At 40.0% G+C, this 17,946-nt stretch overlaps 1 protein-coding gene and 1 long non-coding RNA gene across 2 annotated transcripts in view; one reads left to right on the top strand and one right to left on the bottom strand.

Moving 5' to 3' along the window:
- The window catches only part of ABCB4 (ATP binding cassette subfamily B member 4), a gene marked incomplete at both ends in the record, with an annotated part of 75,312 nt that overhangs the window by 26,942 nt on the left and 30,424 nt on the right, over positions 1 to 17,946 (top strand). Inside the window, 5 exons of the mRNA XM_079711497.1 lie at positions 1,347 to 1,550; positions 1,899 to 2,069; positions 11,420 to 11,581; positions 14,352 to 14,513; positions 16,914 to 17,060. Of these exons, the coding sequence (XP_079567623.1) occupies positions 1,347 to 1,550; positions 1,899 to 2,069; positions 11,420 to 11,581; positions 14,352 to 14,513; positions 16,914 to 17,060 (846 nt within the window). The remainder of the gene's footprint in view (positions 1 to 1,346; positions 1,551 to 1,898; positions 2,070 to 11,419; positions 11,582 to 14,351; positions 14,514 to 16,913; positions 17,061 to 17,946) is intronic.
- LOC307058117 lies at positions 3,166 to 17,060 on the bottom strand. Its single transcript, XR_013811085.1, has 3 exons — positions 16,980 to 17,060; positions 16,539 to 16,652; positions 3,166 to 3,175 (listed from the first exon to the last, which is right to left on the bottom strand). It is a non-coding gene; the product is annotated as an uncharacterized lncRNA (long non-coding RNA).

Genomic DNA, 17,946 nt, shown 5'->3' with positions numbered 1-17,946 from the left:
GAATAAAAAGTTTTCTAGGATATGTAAATTATTTATTTATTTACTTTAATAAAATTAACAAACCTTCTTTGAAAAATCTGATACACCAAGGAGGAACATAGGGCCATCCTCATTTCCTAAAGCAAACTCTAGGTTGGTTCAAGTGTAAACAGTTTTATTCATTTTTTAAAAAGGACATAGTAAATACTAACCATTGAGGATAAGCATTTGAAAACATCTTATTTTTTAAATTATTATTGGAGTAATACATTTTTTAAAGAAAATACATGTCAGCAGGGAAAAAAGTCTTCAGAAATTCCATAACTCAGAGATATTCACTGTTCACATTGTGATTTAGCAATTTTATTACTGCTGAAATAATAGAAAAAATGCCCAGTGGTACAGTTGACTGATTCAATTTTTCCTTAAATCTCTCCACGTAAAAATCAGTAAAACTATAATAAAAGAAAGCAATAGATTGGAGCAAATAATTTATGATATATGTAGGAAAACTATTATAATCACTATTTTAGAAATTAATATGAATCTATCATAGGATATGAACATGCAAATCTTTCGAGAATAAATGTAGATTTGTAAAAAGTTTAAAGAAATGTTCAACCTCACTTATAATTGTATATGAATTAAAATAAATATAAGCTACCACCACATACTTACTAATTAGAAAAGACATTAAAATGATAAAAGCTAATAAATTACAATGAAGCAGATATATATTTATATATTCCTGCTGACATTGTAGATTGTTAAAAATCTTTTTAGAGGGTTGTTTATTCAACCTTTATTCAGCAAATAATAAATGCCCAACATATGCCAGTCATTGTATAAGTTAAGCAATTGTTATCGGAGAAGAAAAAATAAATCATACACTTCGGCCTGGTATTTCTGTGCTTTTACAATGATTGTCCTTCAGTGTTCCTTGAAGGAAGCCAGATATTCAGCAGGTGGGAAATGCTGAAGTAAATCATGGTATATTACATACAGTAAAACATCATAATGCCATCAGAATAATATGTAGACTAGGTAGGTAAAGGGACATTTTTATTCAGATTTAGTAATGGTAAGCAAAAATAATAGTTATGCCAAAAATGTATAACCGAATATATAATCACTTATGGAGAATAATCCATCCATAAAAAAACTGTATATGTAAGATAATAAATATCAAAAGAGAGAATACACTTTTTATTTTTAGTCTTCCACATTGCTTTATTTCCAATTCTCATTTCTAACCACTGAAATAAGTTAAATATTAGCTAAGGCTTTTTTGGTAACAAATTAGAGTCTTGATGCTTTATACATCAGAAGGTTTAAAATATTCAGTGGAAGTATTTTGTTTTTTTCAGATTACCATCGATGGGCAGGATATTAGGATGTTTAACGTAAGGTATCTGAGGGAAATAATTGGAGTGGTGAGTCAGGAGCCGGTGCTATTTTCTACCACCATTGCTGAAAATATTCGTTATGGCCGTGGAAATGTAACAATGGATGAAATAAAGAAAGCTGTCAAGGAAGCCAACGCCTATGAGTTTATCATGAAACTACCACAGGTAAAGCCTCTGTTAATGTAGTTGCCCTCGAAATGAGAATTTCAACTCATGTGAGTTCTTTCTTCAAAGGTTAAGCTAATAATGTTTGAGGTACAAGGTTGTCCAACTTTGCTAGGTAAGTCCCTTGAATTATCCAGTTGGAGCGTATAGCTTGGTACATGAAGCATACAAAATTTTATACAGAGTATGTTAGTAGTTTGTCAGAATTTGGTATTATTTATTTTATTATAATTTGTGACTCATTACGATGGTCAAAATGAAGCTCCCTGATGTCTTCATGAATTTCTAGACTCCATAGCTTTTTCTAGTTGAAATACTTCAAGAGCTCCACCACACTTTCTCTTGTAGAAATTTGACACCCTGGTTGGAGAGAGAGGGGCCCAGCTGAGTGGTGGACAGAAGCAGAGAATCGCCATCGCTCGGGCTCTGGTTCGCAACCCCAAGATCCTCCTGCTGGATGAGGCCACCTCAGCGCTGGACACTGAGAGTGAAGCTGAGGTACAGGCAGCTTTGGATAAGGTCAGTGGACCCTAAACACCTGAAGGCCAGCCAGTTGAAACTTTATTGAAATTCTTGCCAATGCTTTGCGAGTCTAGGTTGAAAAACATAAACATAAGAGCAAATGAAGCTCTCCCGTGGGGCTTTCTTGGTTTCTCCTTTCTGTCAAGGCACATTGTAGAGAGAGGTGGACAGCCCATTAACTGCCTTGCTTTGAGCCCTAATCCAAACCTGTGCAGTGAGCCGCTTAGCTTTGTTTTTTTCTTGCACATAGGCTAGGGCTTTGATCAAAAGTAGTTGTGGTAAAATGTACAAAGAAAAATCTGGTTACTTACGCAGTGGTCCAGCTGAAAAGCAGTTCAAATATTTGCCTTATTTTGTAGGCAGTACATCGTCTTTATCTATTCATGAAAATGAATGGATGTTTTTCTGGAAATAAAGTTCAACTTGCATGTTTTTCTAAGCATATAAATAAGCAACACTTTAAAAAAATTTTTATTTATTTATTTATTTATTTTTGGCTGTGTTGGGTCTTCGTTTCTGTGCAAGGGCTTTCTGTAGTTGCGGTGAGCGGGGGCCACTCTTCATCGCGGTGCGTGGGCCTCTCACTATCGCGACCTCTCTTGTTGCAGAGCACAGGCTCCAGACGCGCAGGATCAGTAGTTGTGTTCACAGGCCCAGTTGATCCGCGGCATGTGGGATCTTCCCAGACCAGGGCTTGAACCCATGTCCCCTGCATTGGCAGGCAGATTCTCAACCACAATAAGCAACACTTTTTTTTTTTTTTTTTTTTTTTGCAGTACGCGGGCCTCTCACTGTTGTGGCCTCTCCCGTTGTGGAGCACAGGCTCCGGACACGCAGGCCCAGCGGCCATTGCTCACGGGCCCAGCCGCTCCGCGGCATGTGGGATCTTCCCAGACTGGGGCACGAACCCGTGTCCCCTGCATTGGCAGGGGGACTCTCAACCACTGCGCCACCAGGGAAGCCCTAAGCAACACTTTTTAAGGCTGCTGAGCTCGTGGGCCCGGCTCAGAGTTTCTAAATCTCTCACTGTTATCTTTACTGAACTAAAGCTTCAAAGGAAGAACCTTATCTTGGGACACTTTCAAGGTCAGTGCTGAAGTCATCTGTAATAACAACACAGTATTAAAACCAGAGTCAGATGACATCATGTAAATGGGTTTCAAACACATAAATATCATAAATATATTTGATTTGAGAAAGTTTAGTAATAAAATGTGCAAGTTACTTAGTCTATCCAACCTGCCTCTTGAAATTTTATTTTTTTGAATTGACCTATTTTATTTTGTTTTATTTTTTGATTTTTGTTGAAATATAGTTGATTTACAATGTTGAACACAACATTGTAAGGTATACAGGTATACAGGTATAAGGTATACAGGTATACAGCAAAGTGACTCAGTTATACATAGTATCTATCGTCTTGATATTTTAGACATGAGCTGTACGAACCTTATTTTCTCAGGAAAATTTATACCTGAATCCTAAGTAAACACAGTTGCCTTGTGTGCTATAAACTGTAGTTAATTCATGCTTCCTGGTTTATCAGATTAATATTTTGGCTTATCTTATGTAATGTAATTTAATAATTAATGAAAGATTATGATAATTATTCCTCACAAATTTTTATACTCAATTACATCGCTTTCATGTATATTAAGTCTCAATATTAAGGAACCAAAATATAACACATAGGAGAATTGTATTTTCTTAGTTAATTAGAAGTGACTTAAATGAAGAAATCATAAAATAAATATATGCATAAATTAAACAATTAATTTTAACTCAAAACACATAAATGTCATTCATGTGTCAACATAGACTTTTTAGCATAAAGTTAGGTAGGATAAGAGAGATATTTATATGAAAAAAAAGTCCTATTCAGCCCTAGGACCCATGTCCCAATACTTTGTAGGATACAAACATTCAATATGTTAGCCCTTGCTGTGCTAAATGAACAGAATTACTGGAGATGTTGTTTTTCATGATATGAATTCTGTCAGCAAAAATTATAGCCTTGAAAGTGTTAATTCATATTTGGACAGGTTACTTCATTCAGTTTTAGCAATTTGTGTTCTGTAGGATTATGGCCCACTCCTCAGTTGATAACCTTTTATATACTGACTTTAAAAATAGCTGATGAATCACTCACAGTTTTTTAAAATCTCCAAGAAAAGCCATTAGCAGCTTGGGGTGGTGCTTAAGGGCACAGGTTGTGGTGCCAGGCAGGCTGAGGTGGGAGTCCTCTAAGCCTGAGATATTGCAGAAGTAATTGGGGTGGGGGGCAGGGGGAGAAATAATGTCATAGGATGGTTGAATAGATTAAATGAGATACTGCATGTAAAGTTCTTAGCACATACCTTGCCCATGAGAAACAATGCAATTATTATGGTGATTACCGTTACCATGATTATTATTCCTTTTATTTTATTTTATTTTATTTATTTATTTATTTTTTTTGCGGTACACGGGCCTCTCACTGTTGTGGCCTCTCCCGTTGCGGAGCACAGGCTTCGGACACGCAGGCTCAGCAGCCATGGCTCACGGGCCCAGCCGCTCCGTGGCATGTGGGATCTTCCTGGACCGGGGCACGAACCCGTGTCCCCTGCATCGGCAGGCGGACTCTCAACCACTGCACCACCCGAGAAGCCCCTATTATTCCTTTTATTGAGTGCTGAATCAGTTACGTATTGCTTTGTAACAAACCCAAATTCAGGCTTAAAGCAATACTTCTGTAGATTGGCTGGGTGGATCTTCTGCTCTTTTTACCTGAGCATATGGCTGTATTTACCTGGAGTGTTGACTTAGCTAAAATGGCCCAAGATGGCCTCACTCACGTGCTGGCTGTTGGTTGGGCATCTCATACTCATGCTTGTACTCACTCATACAATAGGCTAACCCAGCTTCTTTACACAGAAGTCTCAGGCCAGCGTATCTAGAGGCAGAAGCTATAAGACATCTAGAGGCTTAGACTCCAGAACTCACACAATGTCACTTTCACCACATTCTGTTGGTCACAGAAAGTCACAAGGCTAGCCCAGATTGAAGGAGTGAGGAAATAGATTCTGTTTCTTGATGGGTGAGCTGTAAAGGATCTATGACCATATTTAATCTTCCACAGCACACTCTCTGCCACAATTATTTACATTTCTCCCAAGTGCAAAATAAATCCACCTCTTCCCAAGACCATCCAAATTTTCATACAGTTATGAGATCAGGCTCAAAGTCAGTACCTGAAGATGTGTATGTGGTCCAAATATGGATGAGATTCTTCATGTTAAGCTCATCTTGATCCAGACAACTATGAACTAAAGAGACGTTATCTTCCACACATATACCCACCATGTAATGGTGAGGCAGGGACAGGCTAATTATAACAGACACTCCTATTCAAAAAGGAAGACAGGAAGCACATAGCAGTTACTGCTCCATAGCAATTTTGAAATGCAGTCAGATGCATGTTGCCAATTACCCCACTGCTCCAAGGAAAGGAAACATTCCTTGATTAAGGCTCAATTCTACCCTTAGTAGAATGGGTTCCCTAGTGCACTTTTTCTGCTTGGTTTGGGGCTCCAACCTCTGGGCTCTCAGATTCTCCCTCTGAGAGCTCTTTCCTTTCCCATAAGAAAGGGCCCATGTCTGCAGCTGAGTAACTTTCTCAGCATGCTTTCTGCTCATAGAAATTTGAGACCCAGAGGCCTCTTTACATTTTTAATTTTCTCAGTCTCTTTTAGTCCAAGCTGATGGACTCTCTTAAAGACTTTGTGAGTTTGCTTAGAATTTGACTGTAGTTTGCTTAAGCCCCAAAAGTTACATCTTTAATTTTTTTTCGGGGCAAGCCTCTCTCTACTTTGGGCTGTATATGAAGCTGCCGTTAGAAAACCCTTTAGAGCCTTAGAAGCCCTTTTATGTAGCAGAGAGTGTCTACTAGAATTTGCCTTAAATTTTTCAGAGATTTTAACAAAAAAACCTTACACCTACACCCTGATTTGATCTTTGGTCTCATTTGATTGGATGATTAACAATTCATTTTCCAACCAGCAAGTACTGCGTCTTCTTTGTAGCTTCTAAATTCACCTTGCAAACCAAATGGCTTCTTCTTTAGCTCATCATTCTCTTCTCATACCTTATCATAAACAGCGTGGCACTTTCAACATTCTGTTTAGAGATCTCTGGAATCTCCTTAGCCATATGTACAAGTTCATTAGATAAAATATCTTTCTTCCAAGTTACTACAGGGAACAATTTTTCCAGTTATTCTAAGGTTACATAGCACAGGTCACTGTCTTTCCAGCCTCCAATAGCAATTTCCTTACTTTTCTTCCAGTCTCCACTAACAGTATCATCACCTCCCTTCTAGCCACTGCCTGCCACTCAGATCCCAGTCCCAAAGCCAATGTCACATGTTTTAGGGTTTTGTTACAGTAGCATCCCAGTCTAATTACCAATTTCCATATCAGTTGCTTTAATCCAGCACTTAGTGGATTGGCTGGTGTGATTCCTGTATTGGTTTTCCCTCGTCTCCCCAGGCAGCTACTCTCAGCTCAGGGTCATCTGGGCTGGAATGTTCAAGATGGCCTCCCTCATGCACCTGGAAATTGGTGATGGCTGTTGCCTGAGGCAGCTTGATTCTCCTCCAGTAGGCTTGTCATCCTCAAGTAGACCAGACAAGTTTCCTTTCCAGGTAGCTTTCAAAGATGGCAAACACACAAGCTATAAGGCCTCTTGAAGTCTATGCTTCAGAAATTGCACAGGCATTAATTCCTTCATATTGTTTGGTCAAAGCAAGTCACAAGGCCTGCCCAGATTTGATGAGGTGGAAAAATAGACTCCACCTCTGAAAGGGACTAGCTACAAAGTGTTTGTGACCATGTTTTATCTACCGTAGTTGCTGCAAATAGTTTATAATCTACCCAATTGACTCCATACATTGCAAGATAACTAAACTGATATATTTTGCATACTATAAACTGTGTCTTTAAAAGGGAAATCCTTGGGCTTCCCTGGTGGCACAGTGGTTGGGGGTCCGCCTGCCGATGCAGGGGACGTGGGTTCGTGCCCTGGTGCGGGAGGGTCCCGCGTGCCGCGGAGCGGCTGGGCCCGTGGGCCATGGCCGCTGGGCCTGCGCGTCCGGAGCCTGTGCTCCACGGCAGGAGAGGCCACAGCAGTGAGAGGCCTGCGTACTGAAAAAAAAGGGAAATCCTTCATTACTGTACTCCCCCCAATGACACTAGTCAGTCAATTGGCTGGTCCATCTATTTATATACCACCTCTCTTTTAACAATGAAAAGTTGAATTTTGTAATTGATTATTTTTCCTCTGAGGAGCATAGGATATATTACTATTATAGTTATTGTTTTTCCTCCCTTACTACCTAGACTGAAAGAATAATATTTTCCTTTTGTGGATCCTTTATACATTTATCAATACCTCTTGTGGCACCAAGTTATTGTAGTTAGCTATTTATTTATATGCCTCCTCTCTCTTAGAAAGAATAACCGCCCCCCAAAAGGCAGAATTAATAAATGGTTCATGTTTGTGTCTCTATAACACCTACTCCAGTGCCTTGCCCATAGTAAAGCCTAAATAAATTTTTACTGAATTGATTACCATGGCCAAGCTCATTGAGATAATACATGTCTACACTAAAATAATTATTAATGACAATTTCCGCTTTTGGCTCAATAGATAGCAGCTATTCATCAAAATAAATAATAGGTTTTTCCAATATAAGGTCTTAAAGAAGAATAGAAAAGCAGACTTGATATTTTGACTTTTTAAAGAAAGTCAATAATCACAAAGTTTCATACCTACAGACACTCTCCTACTCATAGTGTTTCCATACTGGAGGGGCAAGAAAAGAACCAGAGTAGTGATTTAATGAAATGATCACCAGAAGTTTCATTTTATGCTCTTTTTTCAGAAGTTCCAGAAAGGCTCATGGAATAGTACTTCTTTGTTTGGGCCTGCCTTTCATTCCTACACATCCAAGATTAGTAGAAGTTCCAAATTTCTTAACAGTTGGTGTCCTTGAATCTAGGGTATTTATTTGCCAATGTTTCGTCATCACTGGGGTGTTTGAAAATAGCCCTTTGTGTCTGATCTCCTCTGCTCTGGCCAAAGAATCTCAGTCAAGGGTGACAGTTGCTAATTTTGAAATTAGCAACTTTGCATACCTTGTTTCTCCTGCACACCAGTCATTTACTCACAAGTCTGACTCCGATTCCTCTGTTTTTTTTAAGTTGATATAGCATCAGCCTATTATTATCATAATGATAACCCAGTCACTGTCAGCAGTTTACTCATCACTGTTAGTATCATGAATATAATTAGGTTGATCAAAGTATTTCCTCTATGCCTTATCGTACATGGACAAAGCCATGCAGCTTCCATATCGGTAAATCAGTAAATATTTGTGAATGTTTCTTTGGGGCTCATATGCTAAAAGTCAAAGAACAGTCTTAAATGTTGTCCAATAGTTATGCTCTAGTCTCTCTCTCTTTTTATGATGTAACTCTTTTATATTTATTTAAACACAATTGATTCATCTGGTTATTTTAGAGTAAGGACTGAAGAAGAAGACCACATTATTTTTTTCCACGTGGCTACAAAATTGGCTCCATAGTCCACCTTCGGTCTACAGAGAGACAAAGCATATTTATTCATACTATCATACTAATTCTTAAATGTTGCATGTCTATTTCTGGACTCTCTATATGGTTCTGTTGATCAAACTGTCTTTTCACGAGATAGCTTCCCCCGGAATTTACTATTTTAATTGCTGTAGCTTTTTTTTGTTTTAATTAATTTATTTATTTATTTTTGGCTGCATTGGGTTTTTGTTGCTGCCTGCGGGCTTTTTCCAGTTGCAGTGAGTGGGGGCTACTCTTCATTGCGGTGCGTGGGCTTCTCATTGCGGTGGCTTCTCTTGTTGTGGAGCATGAGCTCTAGGCACGTGGGCTCAGTAGTTGTGGCTCATGGGCTCTAGAGCTCAGGCTCAGTAGTTGTGGTGCACGGGCTTAGTTGCTCCATGGCATGTGGGGTCTCCCCGGACCAGGGCTTGAACCCGTGTCCCCTGTGTTGGCAGGCAGATTCTTAACCACTGTGCCACCAGGGAAGCCCTAATTGCTGTAGCTTTTTATGTTTTAGTATCTGGTGGAGATATTACTCAGATACTCATTAACTTTTTCAGAATTTTCATGGATGCTCTTTTTAAAAAAATTGAGATATAATTCAGATACCATAAAGTTCACCCTTTTAAAATGCACAATTCATTGGTTTTTTCAGTATATTCGCAAGATTTTGCAACCATCAGCACAGACTCACTGCAGAATATTTTCATCATCCTGAAAGGAAACCTTGTACCGATTACCAGTCACTCTCCGTTCCACCCTCACCCTTGCTCTTGGCAACCAATAATCTGCTTTCTCTATGGATTTGCCCATTCTGGACATTTCATATAAATAGAATCATACAAGGCATGGTCTTTTGTGACTGGCTTCTTTCACTTAGCATCATGTTTTCAAGGTTCATCCATATTGAAACATGCATCAGAATCTCATTCCTTTTTCTGGCCCAGTATTATTCCATTGTATGGATATACCACCTTGCGTTTATCTTTTGATCAACTGATAAACATTTGGATTGTTCTCACTTTTTGGCTATTATGAATCTAGCCTTTTTTTAACATCTTTATTGGAGAATAATTGCTTTACAGTGTTGTGTTAGTTTCTGCTGTATAACATAGTGAATCAGCTATATGCACATGTATATCCCCATATCCCCTCCCTCTTGCGTCTCCCTCCCACCCTCCTTATCCCACCCCTCTAGGTGGTCGCAAAGCACCGAGCTGATCTCCCTGTGCCATGCAGCTGCTTCCCACTAGCTATCTATTTTACATCTGGTAGTGTATATATGTCAGTGCTACTCTCTTACTTCGTCCCAGCTTACCCTTCCCCCTCCCTGTGGCCTCAAGTCCATTCTCTACGCCTGTGTCTTTATTCCTGTCCTGCCCTTAGGTTCATCAGAACCTTTTTTTTTTCTTTTTTTAGGTTCCATATATATGTGTTAGCATATGGTATTTATTTTTCTCTTTCTGACTTCACTCTGTATGACAGACTCTAAGTCCATCCACCTCCCTACAAATAACTCAATTTTGTTTCTTTTTATGGCTGAGTAATATTCCATTGAATATATGTGCCACATCTTCTTTATCCATTCATCTGTTGATGGACACTTAGGTTGCTTCCATGTCCTGGCTATTGTAAATAGTGCTGCAATGAACATTGTGGTACATGACTCTTTTTGAATTATGGTTTTTTTCAGGGTATATGCCCAGTAGGGGGATTGCTGGGTTGTATGGTAGTTCTATTTTTAGTTTTTTAAGGAACCTCCATACTGTTCTCCATAGTGACTGTATCAATTTACATTCCCATCAACAGTGCAAGAGGGTTCTCTTTTCTCCACACCCTCTCCAGCATTTACTGTTTGTTGATTTTTTGATGATTAGCCTCTCAATTCTATCTTTTTAACTACTTAGGTGAATCGGGCTATACTCTAATAACCATCCTAAGGATGTGGTTTTATTGCCTCAGAGTAGGAGTGGTCTTAAGAAGTTGTTAGTCTTGATAGGGCTAATGAGTATTAAAAAAAATAGCCATTGTTAATGACATAACATGAATAGTTTGATGGGCGTTTTCCAGGTTGTAAAGGCCCATTCATAAACCCACCAAGCCAATGACATGTGAGTTCAGGGAACTACTTGGGGGGGGGTGATTTGTAGATTTCAGCATCCATAAAAATCACCTGAAGCACTTGTTAAAAATCGTAGTTAATGGCCCCACACCAAAGTTTGTAATTCAGATGGTCTTTGAACCATGATGTGAACCATCCAGATCCCAGGGTATGTTTTCACCTAAGCTGCCTGCATGTAGTCCATTAGAATTACAGTCAAAATCAGGCACTTCAAAAGAAATCCTACAGAAGTGCTCTGGAGAAGACTGTATGTGGCAACAACTTCTGAACATGCTTCTGCTAAAGTCTCTAGCATATCGTATAACTCAGAACGAGGGCTCCTCACAGAGGTATGAAAACATTTGAGAAGGGTTGTAGACCTCCAAAGTTATCAGTCCTCATCCTGGAGGGACTGGCTTCCTGTCTGGTCCAGAACTTAAGTCTCCTTTTAGCCATTCACAGGTGAGTGAGGTCTTTGCGCCCTAATCTCTCAGGGATGGTGAGCTACTCTTGCATCATCCGCGAACACCTCCATCCAAGTGCTTAATTGTGTGTTAATTGACAGTGCTGGACATTGTAACCCTCCCGCCCTCCATGTTTGTCCTTTTCCCTTTTAGGCCAGGGAAGGCCGGACCACCATAGTGATAGCACACCGGTTGTCTACAGTCCGAAATGCAGATGTCATTGCTGGGTTTGAGGATGGAGTCATTGTGGAGCAAGGAAGCCACAAAGAACTAATGAAGAAGGAAGGGGTGTACTTCAGGCTTGTTAACATGCAGGTATCTGCTTCCTGGGAAGTTTTTCTGCTGTTTTCTCCTCAATATATTATTCTTTATTTTATTTATTAAAATATCACGTAGCTAATGCCATGTTGAGAAATAAGAAGTTTTCAGGAAAATGCCTAAAATATACATCTGAGACTTTAATTCAGAATCGTTGAAAGAATCTCTAAAGAGAAAGGTGAGGGGGGAGGAAAATAAAGGAAAATGCCCAGAACATTTTGAACTTACTCTTTAGGACAGAGATTCTTAATTGCCTGGGGAATGAACTTCTTGAGCAACTTTGCAAAATAAATAACCTAAAAATATGTTATTCTGTAAACATGATTCTTACATTTGTAAAAGTATATACATTTGCTTTGATATTACTGTAACTAGTATGTACATAATTTTGTTCTTTTTTCTTCACATTTCAGATACACATCATCTAGATCCTATCATTTTAATGGGTCCTCAGCATCTTTTCACATGTTCCTTGGCTGTTTGTATATTTTCCTCTGTGAAAGTGTCTGTTCCTGTATTAGGCTGTTTTCTGTTGAGTTGTTCATGATATTCTTATTGATTTATAAGAACACCTTGCATAAAAAGGAAATACACATTTCTCTTGCATGTATTGGAGGTATTTTTCCTGCTTTGTTCTCTCAACTTCACTTTGTTGTTTGGCTGCCATAAAAAAAGCTTTAAAATTGTATGTAATTAGATTATCATTTTTCCTCTCCATGTCTTCAGGATTTGGGGTTGTTCTTAGGATATTCACCCATATTTCCTTTCAACATTTATTGTTTTATTTTTTACGATTGAATATTTGAGGCAGCTGAAGTATATCCAGGTGTAGGAAATAAGGGCTATTGGTTTCAAATATATACTTTTTATCAACTGGTGAAAAGTGGCCATCTTGGCTTTGGAGCTCAATGACCTCAGCTCCCAGTAAATGAAGGCTTTAGGTAAGGCACAGAAAAGTATATTATGAGATAGAGAGAGGGATTATGCATTTGGTCATAGAAGAAGTCTAAAATCAGAATGGGCTTATTGGAAGAACTGTCTATTGAGATAGCATGGACAAGATGACAAAAGGAGAAAAGGGGGCTTCCCTGGTGGCGCAGTGGTTGAGAGTCTGCCTGCCGATGCAGGGGATGTGGGTTCGTGCCCCGGTCCGGGAAGATCCCACATGCCGCGGAGTGGCTGGGCCCGTGAGCCATGGCCGCTGAGCCTGCGCGTCCGGAGCCTGTGCTCTGCAACGGGAGAGGCCACAACGGTGAGAGGCCCGCATACCGAGAAAAAAAAAAAAAAAGAAAAAGATAAGAAAAGGATTGATGAGAAGTGGTTCAGTTTGACTTGCCATGTGCTAGAATTTGGGGGAGCCAGGCTTGAGCATGTGGTGGGGAGCCATGGAAGATTGTTGAGCTGGGGTGTGATTTGAGCAGGACTGCCCTTCAGGAAGGTGTCTCTGATAGCAGTGTGGGAGTGGATGGAAGTGAGGATGTGGGGACCAGTTACAAGACGAAGTCTCTAAGCTAGGTTGTTTTTTTTGTTTTTAATAAATCTATTTACTTATTTATTTTTGGCTATGTTGGGTCTTTGTTGCAGTGCGCAGGCTTCTCATTGCAGTGGCTTCTCTTGTTGCAGGGCATGAGCTCTAGGCACGCGGGCCTCTGTACTTGTGGCTCACGGGCTCTAGCGCAAGCTCAGTAGTTGTGGTGCACAGGCTTAGCTGCTCCGTGGCATGTGGGATCTTCCCGGACCAGGAATCGAACCCATGTCCCCGGCATTGGCAGGTGGATTCTTAACCACTGCACCACCAGGGAAGTCCCACTAGGTTGGCTTTTGTTGGGAGGTGGTATGAAACCGTTCCAGTGGGGAACAAGGAAGTCCACCAAGCAGAGCGTACCTGCAGTGGGGTTCAAGGCACAAGGGCAATATTCTGTCGGGTGCTGAAAGCACAACTGGAAAGTAGGACCAGATTAGATCCAGAGCTCAAGACAGACAGCCTCTGTGGGTACAGTAAGGCACTAGCCAGATAATTGGGTTTGGGGACAGGACCTGAAGGGAAAAAGACAATACCACAAGAAGTGAGGTCCTTGACAAACCATTAAGATGTGGACTCAGACATGGCGGAAGCAAACAGAGAACAAAGTTAGACTCCAGGAAGGTTGGGTTGATATTCCCTCATCTAGCATTGAGCTAAAGGTCCTTAAATTATCCCTCTCCCTGACCCTTTAAGGAGAGAGTTGATCCCAAAGTGGGCAATGAGGCTGAACCTGCAGGACTGTTCCCCTGGGGTGAGGTGTGGATGAATCTTTGCAGGACTCTGAGGAAGAAAGATGATGGTACTCAGCCAGATTAACAGCCTCCCTCGGGCAGTGACCAGCTTTTCCTTGTTTGTAAAAATGAGCCCTGGGTAATGTTTCTGTTTATTCTTCTGCCCTGTGGCGATCTCTAACTTGTTCTCTGGATCCTGGCGTATTGAAGAAATTCCCAGTTACCTGCTGGATAATGAAAACTTTGCCTTTTAATTTTTAGAGAATATATTTATATTCCAGGTTTCATATTGTTCACATTGAATTTAACCTTTCTCTCCTTTGTAACCTCTTTTACTTCCATGTGTTGATATACTTCTTGATACTTTGCAGCTAACTTTGACTGAGAAGCTGTGACGGAATCTGAAAGTCTTGACACGTGATATTCAAATGGCTGTATGGTTCTAAACTTGGAGGTTACATCCATCTGGACACAGGCACACACACAATTCAATGTTTTGTTCTTCTTTTAGACATTAGGAAGCCAGATCCAGTCAGAAGAATTTAAAGTTGCACTAACTGATGAAAAGCCTGCCATGGGTTTGGCTTGCCCCATAGTTAGGAGTTCTTTTCATAAAAGCCTGAGGAATTCACGAAAGTATCAGAATGCCTTTGATGTGGAAACCATTGAACTTGTAAGTTGTTTTTCACTTAAATCTTTAGTTGTTTAGTTTTGCTGTTGAAAGTCTAAGTCTTGCAAGTATATTGCAGGCACAGAGGATTCCTGCGATGAGCCATACTCTTCTTAAAAAAAGGAAATATCAAATTTTAAATGTATTTGTCAAAAATTGAAATCAATTCCAATTAAAATTGGATTTCCAATGAAAAAAGATCCAAAAACATGGTCTTTGTGCTTAGATGCTTAAAATTAAAACTAGATATTCCACTTATTTTTGAAGTCCAGAGATAAATAAGGCTGGTCTAAAGTAATAGGCCCTGATATTTGCATGCTGTATTAGGTAGGATTACTTTTGATTTCTATGCTAGGAAACTCAGATTAATATCAGTTTAAGAAAAATAAGAGGTTTTATTTCTCTTTCACATAAAAAAAATCTTAAAGGTGAGAAACCCAGGGCTAGAATGGTGACTCTGCCATGGTTACCATGGATTCAGGTTCCTTTCATATTTATCCTCACTATCCTGGCATGTAGCTTCCATTCTCAATGATCGAAAATGGCTCCTGAAGCTCCAGCCATCACATCTGTGTTCCAAGCAGCAAGAAGAAACAAAGATTTTCCATAAGTCCGATACAGTGCTTTTATTTATATGTCACTGGCCATAACTTAATCACATGGTGCTACTTAGCTACAAGGAAGGGTAGATAACTGAATCTTTTTGCTATATGCATTGCTACTCTGAATAAGATTGGAATTCTCTTACTAAGAAAAAGGAAAATAACCAGAAATAGCCAAAGTGTACATTCTTTAACGTTTCTCACCTGAAGGCTTGGGATGTTATTAATTCAAGTTAACAGAAGCCTTTATAATATTGATAGAAAGGGAATCCATTGCAAGAAAAGATATTTTATGATTTTAAGAAATGGTTTGAGAATACCTTTTGATGTTATTTATTGATAAAAGCTGAGTTTATTTTTACTTTTGTGTTGGCCTGAAGACACTAATCCTACCGAGAATTCACTGCATCTGTTTTTCTCTGCCCACAATGTTATTTACTGCAGAGATTACGAGGGCTCTCTCAGAGGTCTCAATCTTGGTGTATTTATGGAAAGAGAATAACAATTGAATTATTGTGGAGCTGCATTATCATACGTAAGATAAACAATTTCCCCCTTTTTGGCTGTGGAAGTATTTACTTCTCATTTCCTCATTTATCTGGACAGTTATGCTGCTAAATCTTGAGAGTCTGGTATTTTAGAGGAGCACTTCTCTTGGAGAAATGCACAGAGAAGAGTGGGAGTCAGAAAATGCCACATCGACAAGACTGTCCTAAGTGCCATCATAGAGGGATAAACAATGTGCCCAAGGAGCAGGGGAAATTAAGTCTGATTAGAAGGGCCTGGAAGACCTGCTGGCGTGTGAAGAGCGGCCTCAGCTCATTTAACAGGCTGGAGACCAGGGCTAAAAGATGTTAACTAGGGAGGAAAACAACACCCTAAAACGCAGAGAAAATGGGTGGCTTGAAAGAAGAGGTCTGAATAGAAACTATTCCCATGTTCTCTTTTTCACAGAGATGCAAACATGACCTATTTAAACAACTGTAAGGCTATGGGATTCCATAGGCACCTTTTGTATCTAGTTTACTGTTAAACCACCTCTGTAGTCAGAATACTCTCCTTTATGTGACCTAAATCCTTCCTGCTTGACCAGACACTGAGTTCAGCATTTGCTGAGAACCTGATGTGTGCCAGGCATCGGGCTATTTCTAGGGATATAAAGACATAGTCTTCACCTTAAAAAAAAGCAAACAAACAAGCAGAGTCATGTAAACAAACGGGGTGGGGGGATCACAAAACAAGCTAAGCTATGAAATAGAAGAAGTCCGCAGAGGGAACAGTGGTGAAAGAAAAGGGGAGTAGTTACTTTAGTTTTGTGAGTTGGGAACACGTCACAGAAAAGGCAGCGCTGGGCAGCGTTCCGGGGTTAGACCAGGCCCAGGTCCTCAGGTTAATCATGGCGCCTTGTGTTGGTGAGGACACTTACCCATCTCTTCATGGGTCTTGTCTCATGTGACCCCAACATCATGCTGGAGTTGAACTGGACTTGAATTCTAGGGCATTTTGTGCCCAGATCCTGCTTTTGCCCACTCTGTTGAGGCTGGAATAGAGATAGGCTGGTCACACCATGAAGATCGCTTCTTGGGTGAAGGACTCATACTCAGCATATGCTGTGTAGTCAATGGACATAGTTAACATTTGATAACATCCTGTCCAACCCTCTAGTAGTTTGCTGTAGCCTGGTCATTCTCTGCACCTAGTTTGCAAGTTCCTTAAGGGTGATGCCAGGCCTTCTCTATGTCCATAAACTCCAGTGACTGTAGTGTTGTCACCTTTTTGTCCTGACATGTATGCGTTCTAGGATGAAACTGTGCCGCCGGTGTCTTTTATGAAGATCCTGAAACTGAATAAAACAGAATGGCCCTACCTTGTGGTGGGAACTCTGTGTGCTGTTGCCAACGGGGCGCTTCAGCCAGCCTTCGCGGTCATCTTCTCAGAGATTATAGAGGTGAGGCTGAAGACACCACTGGACAGCTTGATGAAATCACTTCACCATCACATCAGGTCTCATGCCAACCTGGTCCATTTTGCAGTAAAGCAGCCTCAAATTAAACTAAGCCCAAGGTTTTAACTCCCTTTTGAGGAAAGCTGTGAGGCAAAAGAAGAAAATAGGCAAGTTATGCTATCAATGAAATTAGAAACTGTAAAATCCCTGAAGAAGGCATTCTGTTTCACTCTCTTCATTTGGATGAACTGGTCTCAGGCAATGATCCCCATCCCGTTTGTGGAGAGGAGATGCATGTCTCACTGGATGGCTGGGTGGTGGGGCAGGGGAAGAGTTCAAGTCTCAAGTGTGCAAGAGGCTGGGCTCTGGGGACAGACCGGCCTCACCACTTAATCGCTGTGCAAATTGGGCAAATGCTTTCCCTTGCCGTACCTCAGTTTCTTCATCTGCAAAATAAGCCTACCTCCTAGGATGGCTGAGGATTAAGAGATGATTTAGGCAACTATCTAAGAGTGTCTGCCTGGAAGTAAGTATTCAATAAGTTGCTACATCATTGTTTAGCAATTGTAGCAATGTTTAGCATTGTTTAGCAATTGCTACCTCATTGTTTAGCAATCCTTACAAGGCTTGGGGAGGCTAAGAAGGAAAACCTACACTATCCAGTTGTTAAATTCATTGGGGGATATTTATCAGAAGTGATCAGAAATATCTAAGGCTCCATAAAATCCAACATTTATATTTTATAACCTTAGTCAATCTCTAATGTTATTGGAGAGACTTTTTTCTTAAAGATGAATTATTCTCCATCACATTACAACTTTATTATGCTGCTGTTTTTCAGCTTTTTTTCTATCTTTATTTTTTGAGCTTCATATAATGTATTATCCTT

Source organism: Hyperoodon ampullatus, assembly GCF_949752795.1.
Source record: "Hyperoodon ampullatus genome assembly, chromosome: 9".
Classification (NCBI taxonomy): domain Eukaryota; kingdom Metazoa; phylum Chordata; class Mammalia; order Artiodactyla; family Ziphiidae; genus Hyperoodon; species Hyperoodon ampullatus.
This window is presented reverse-complemented; position numbering and strand designations above follow the sequence as displayed.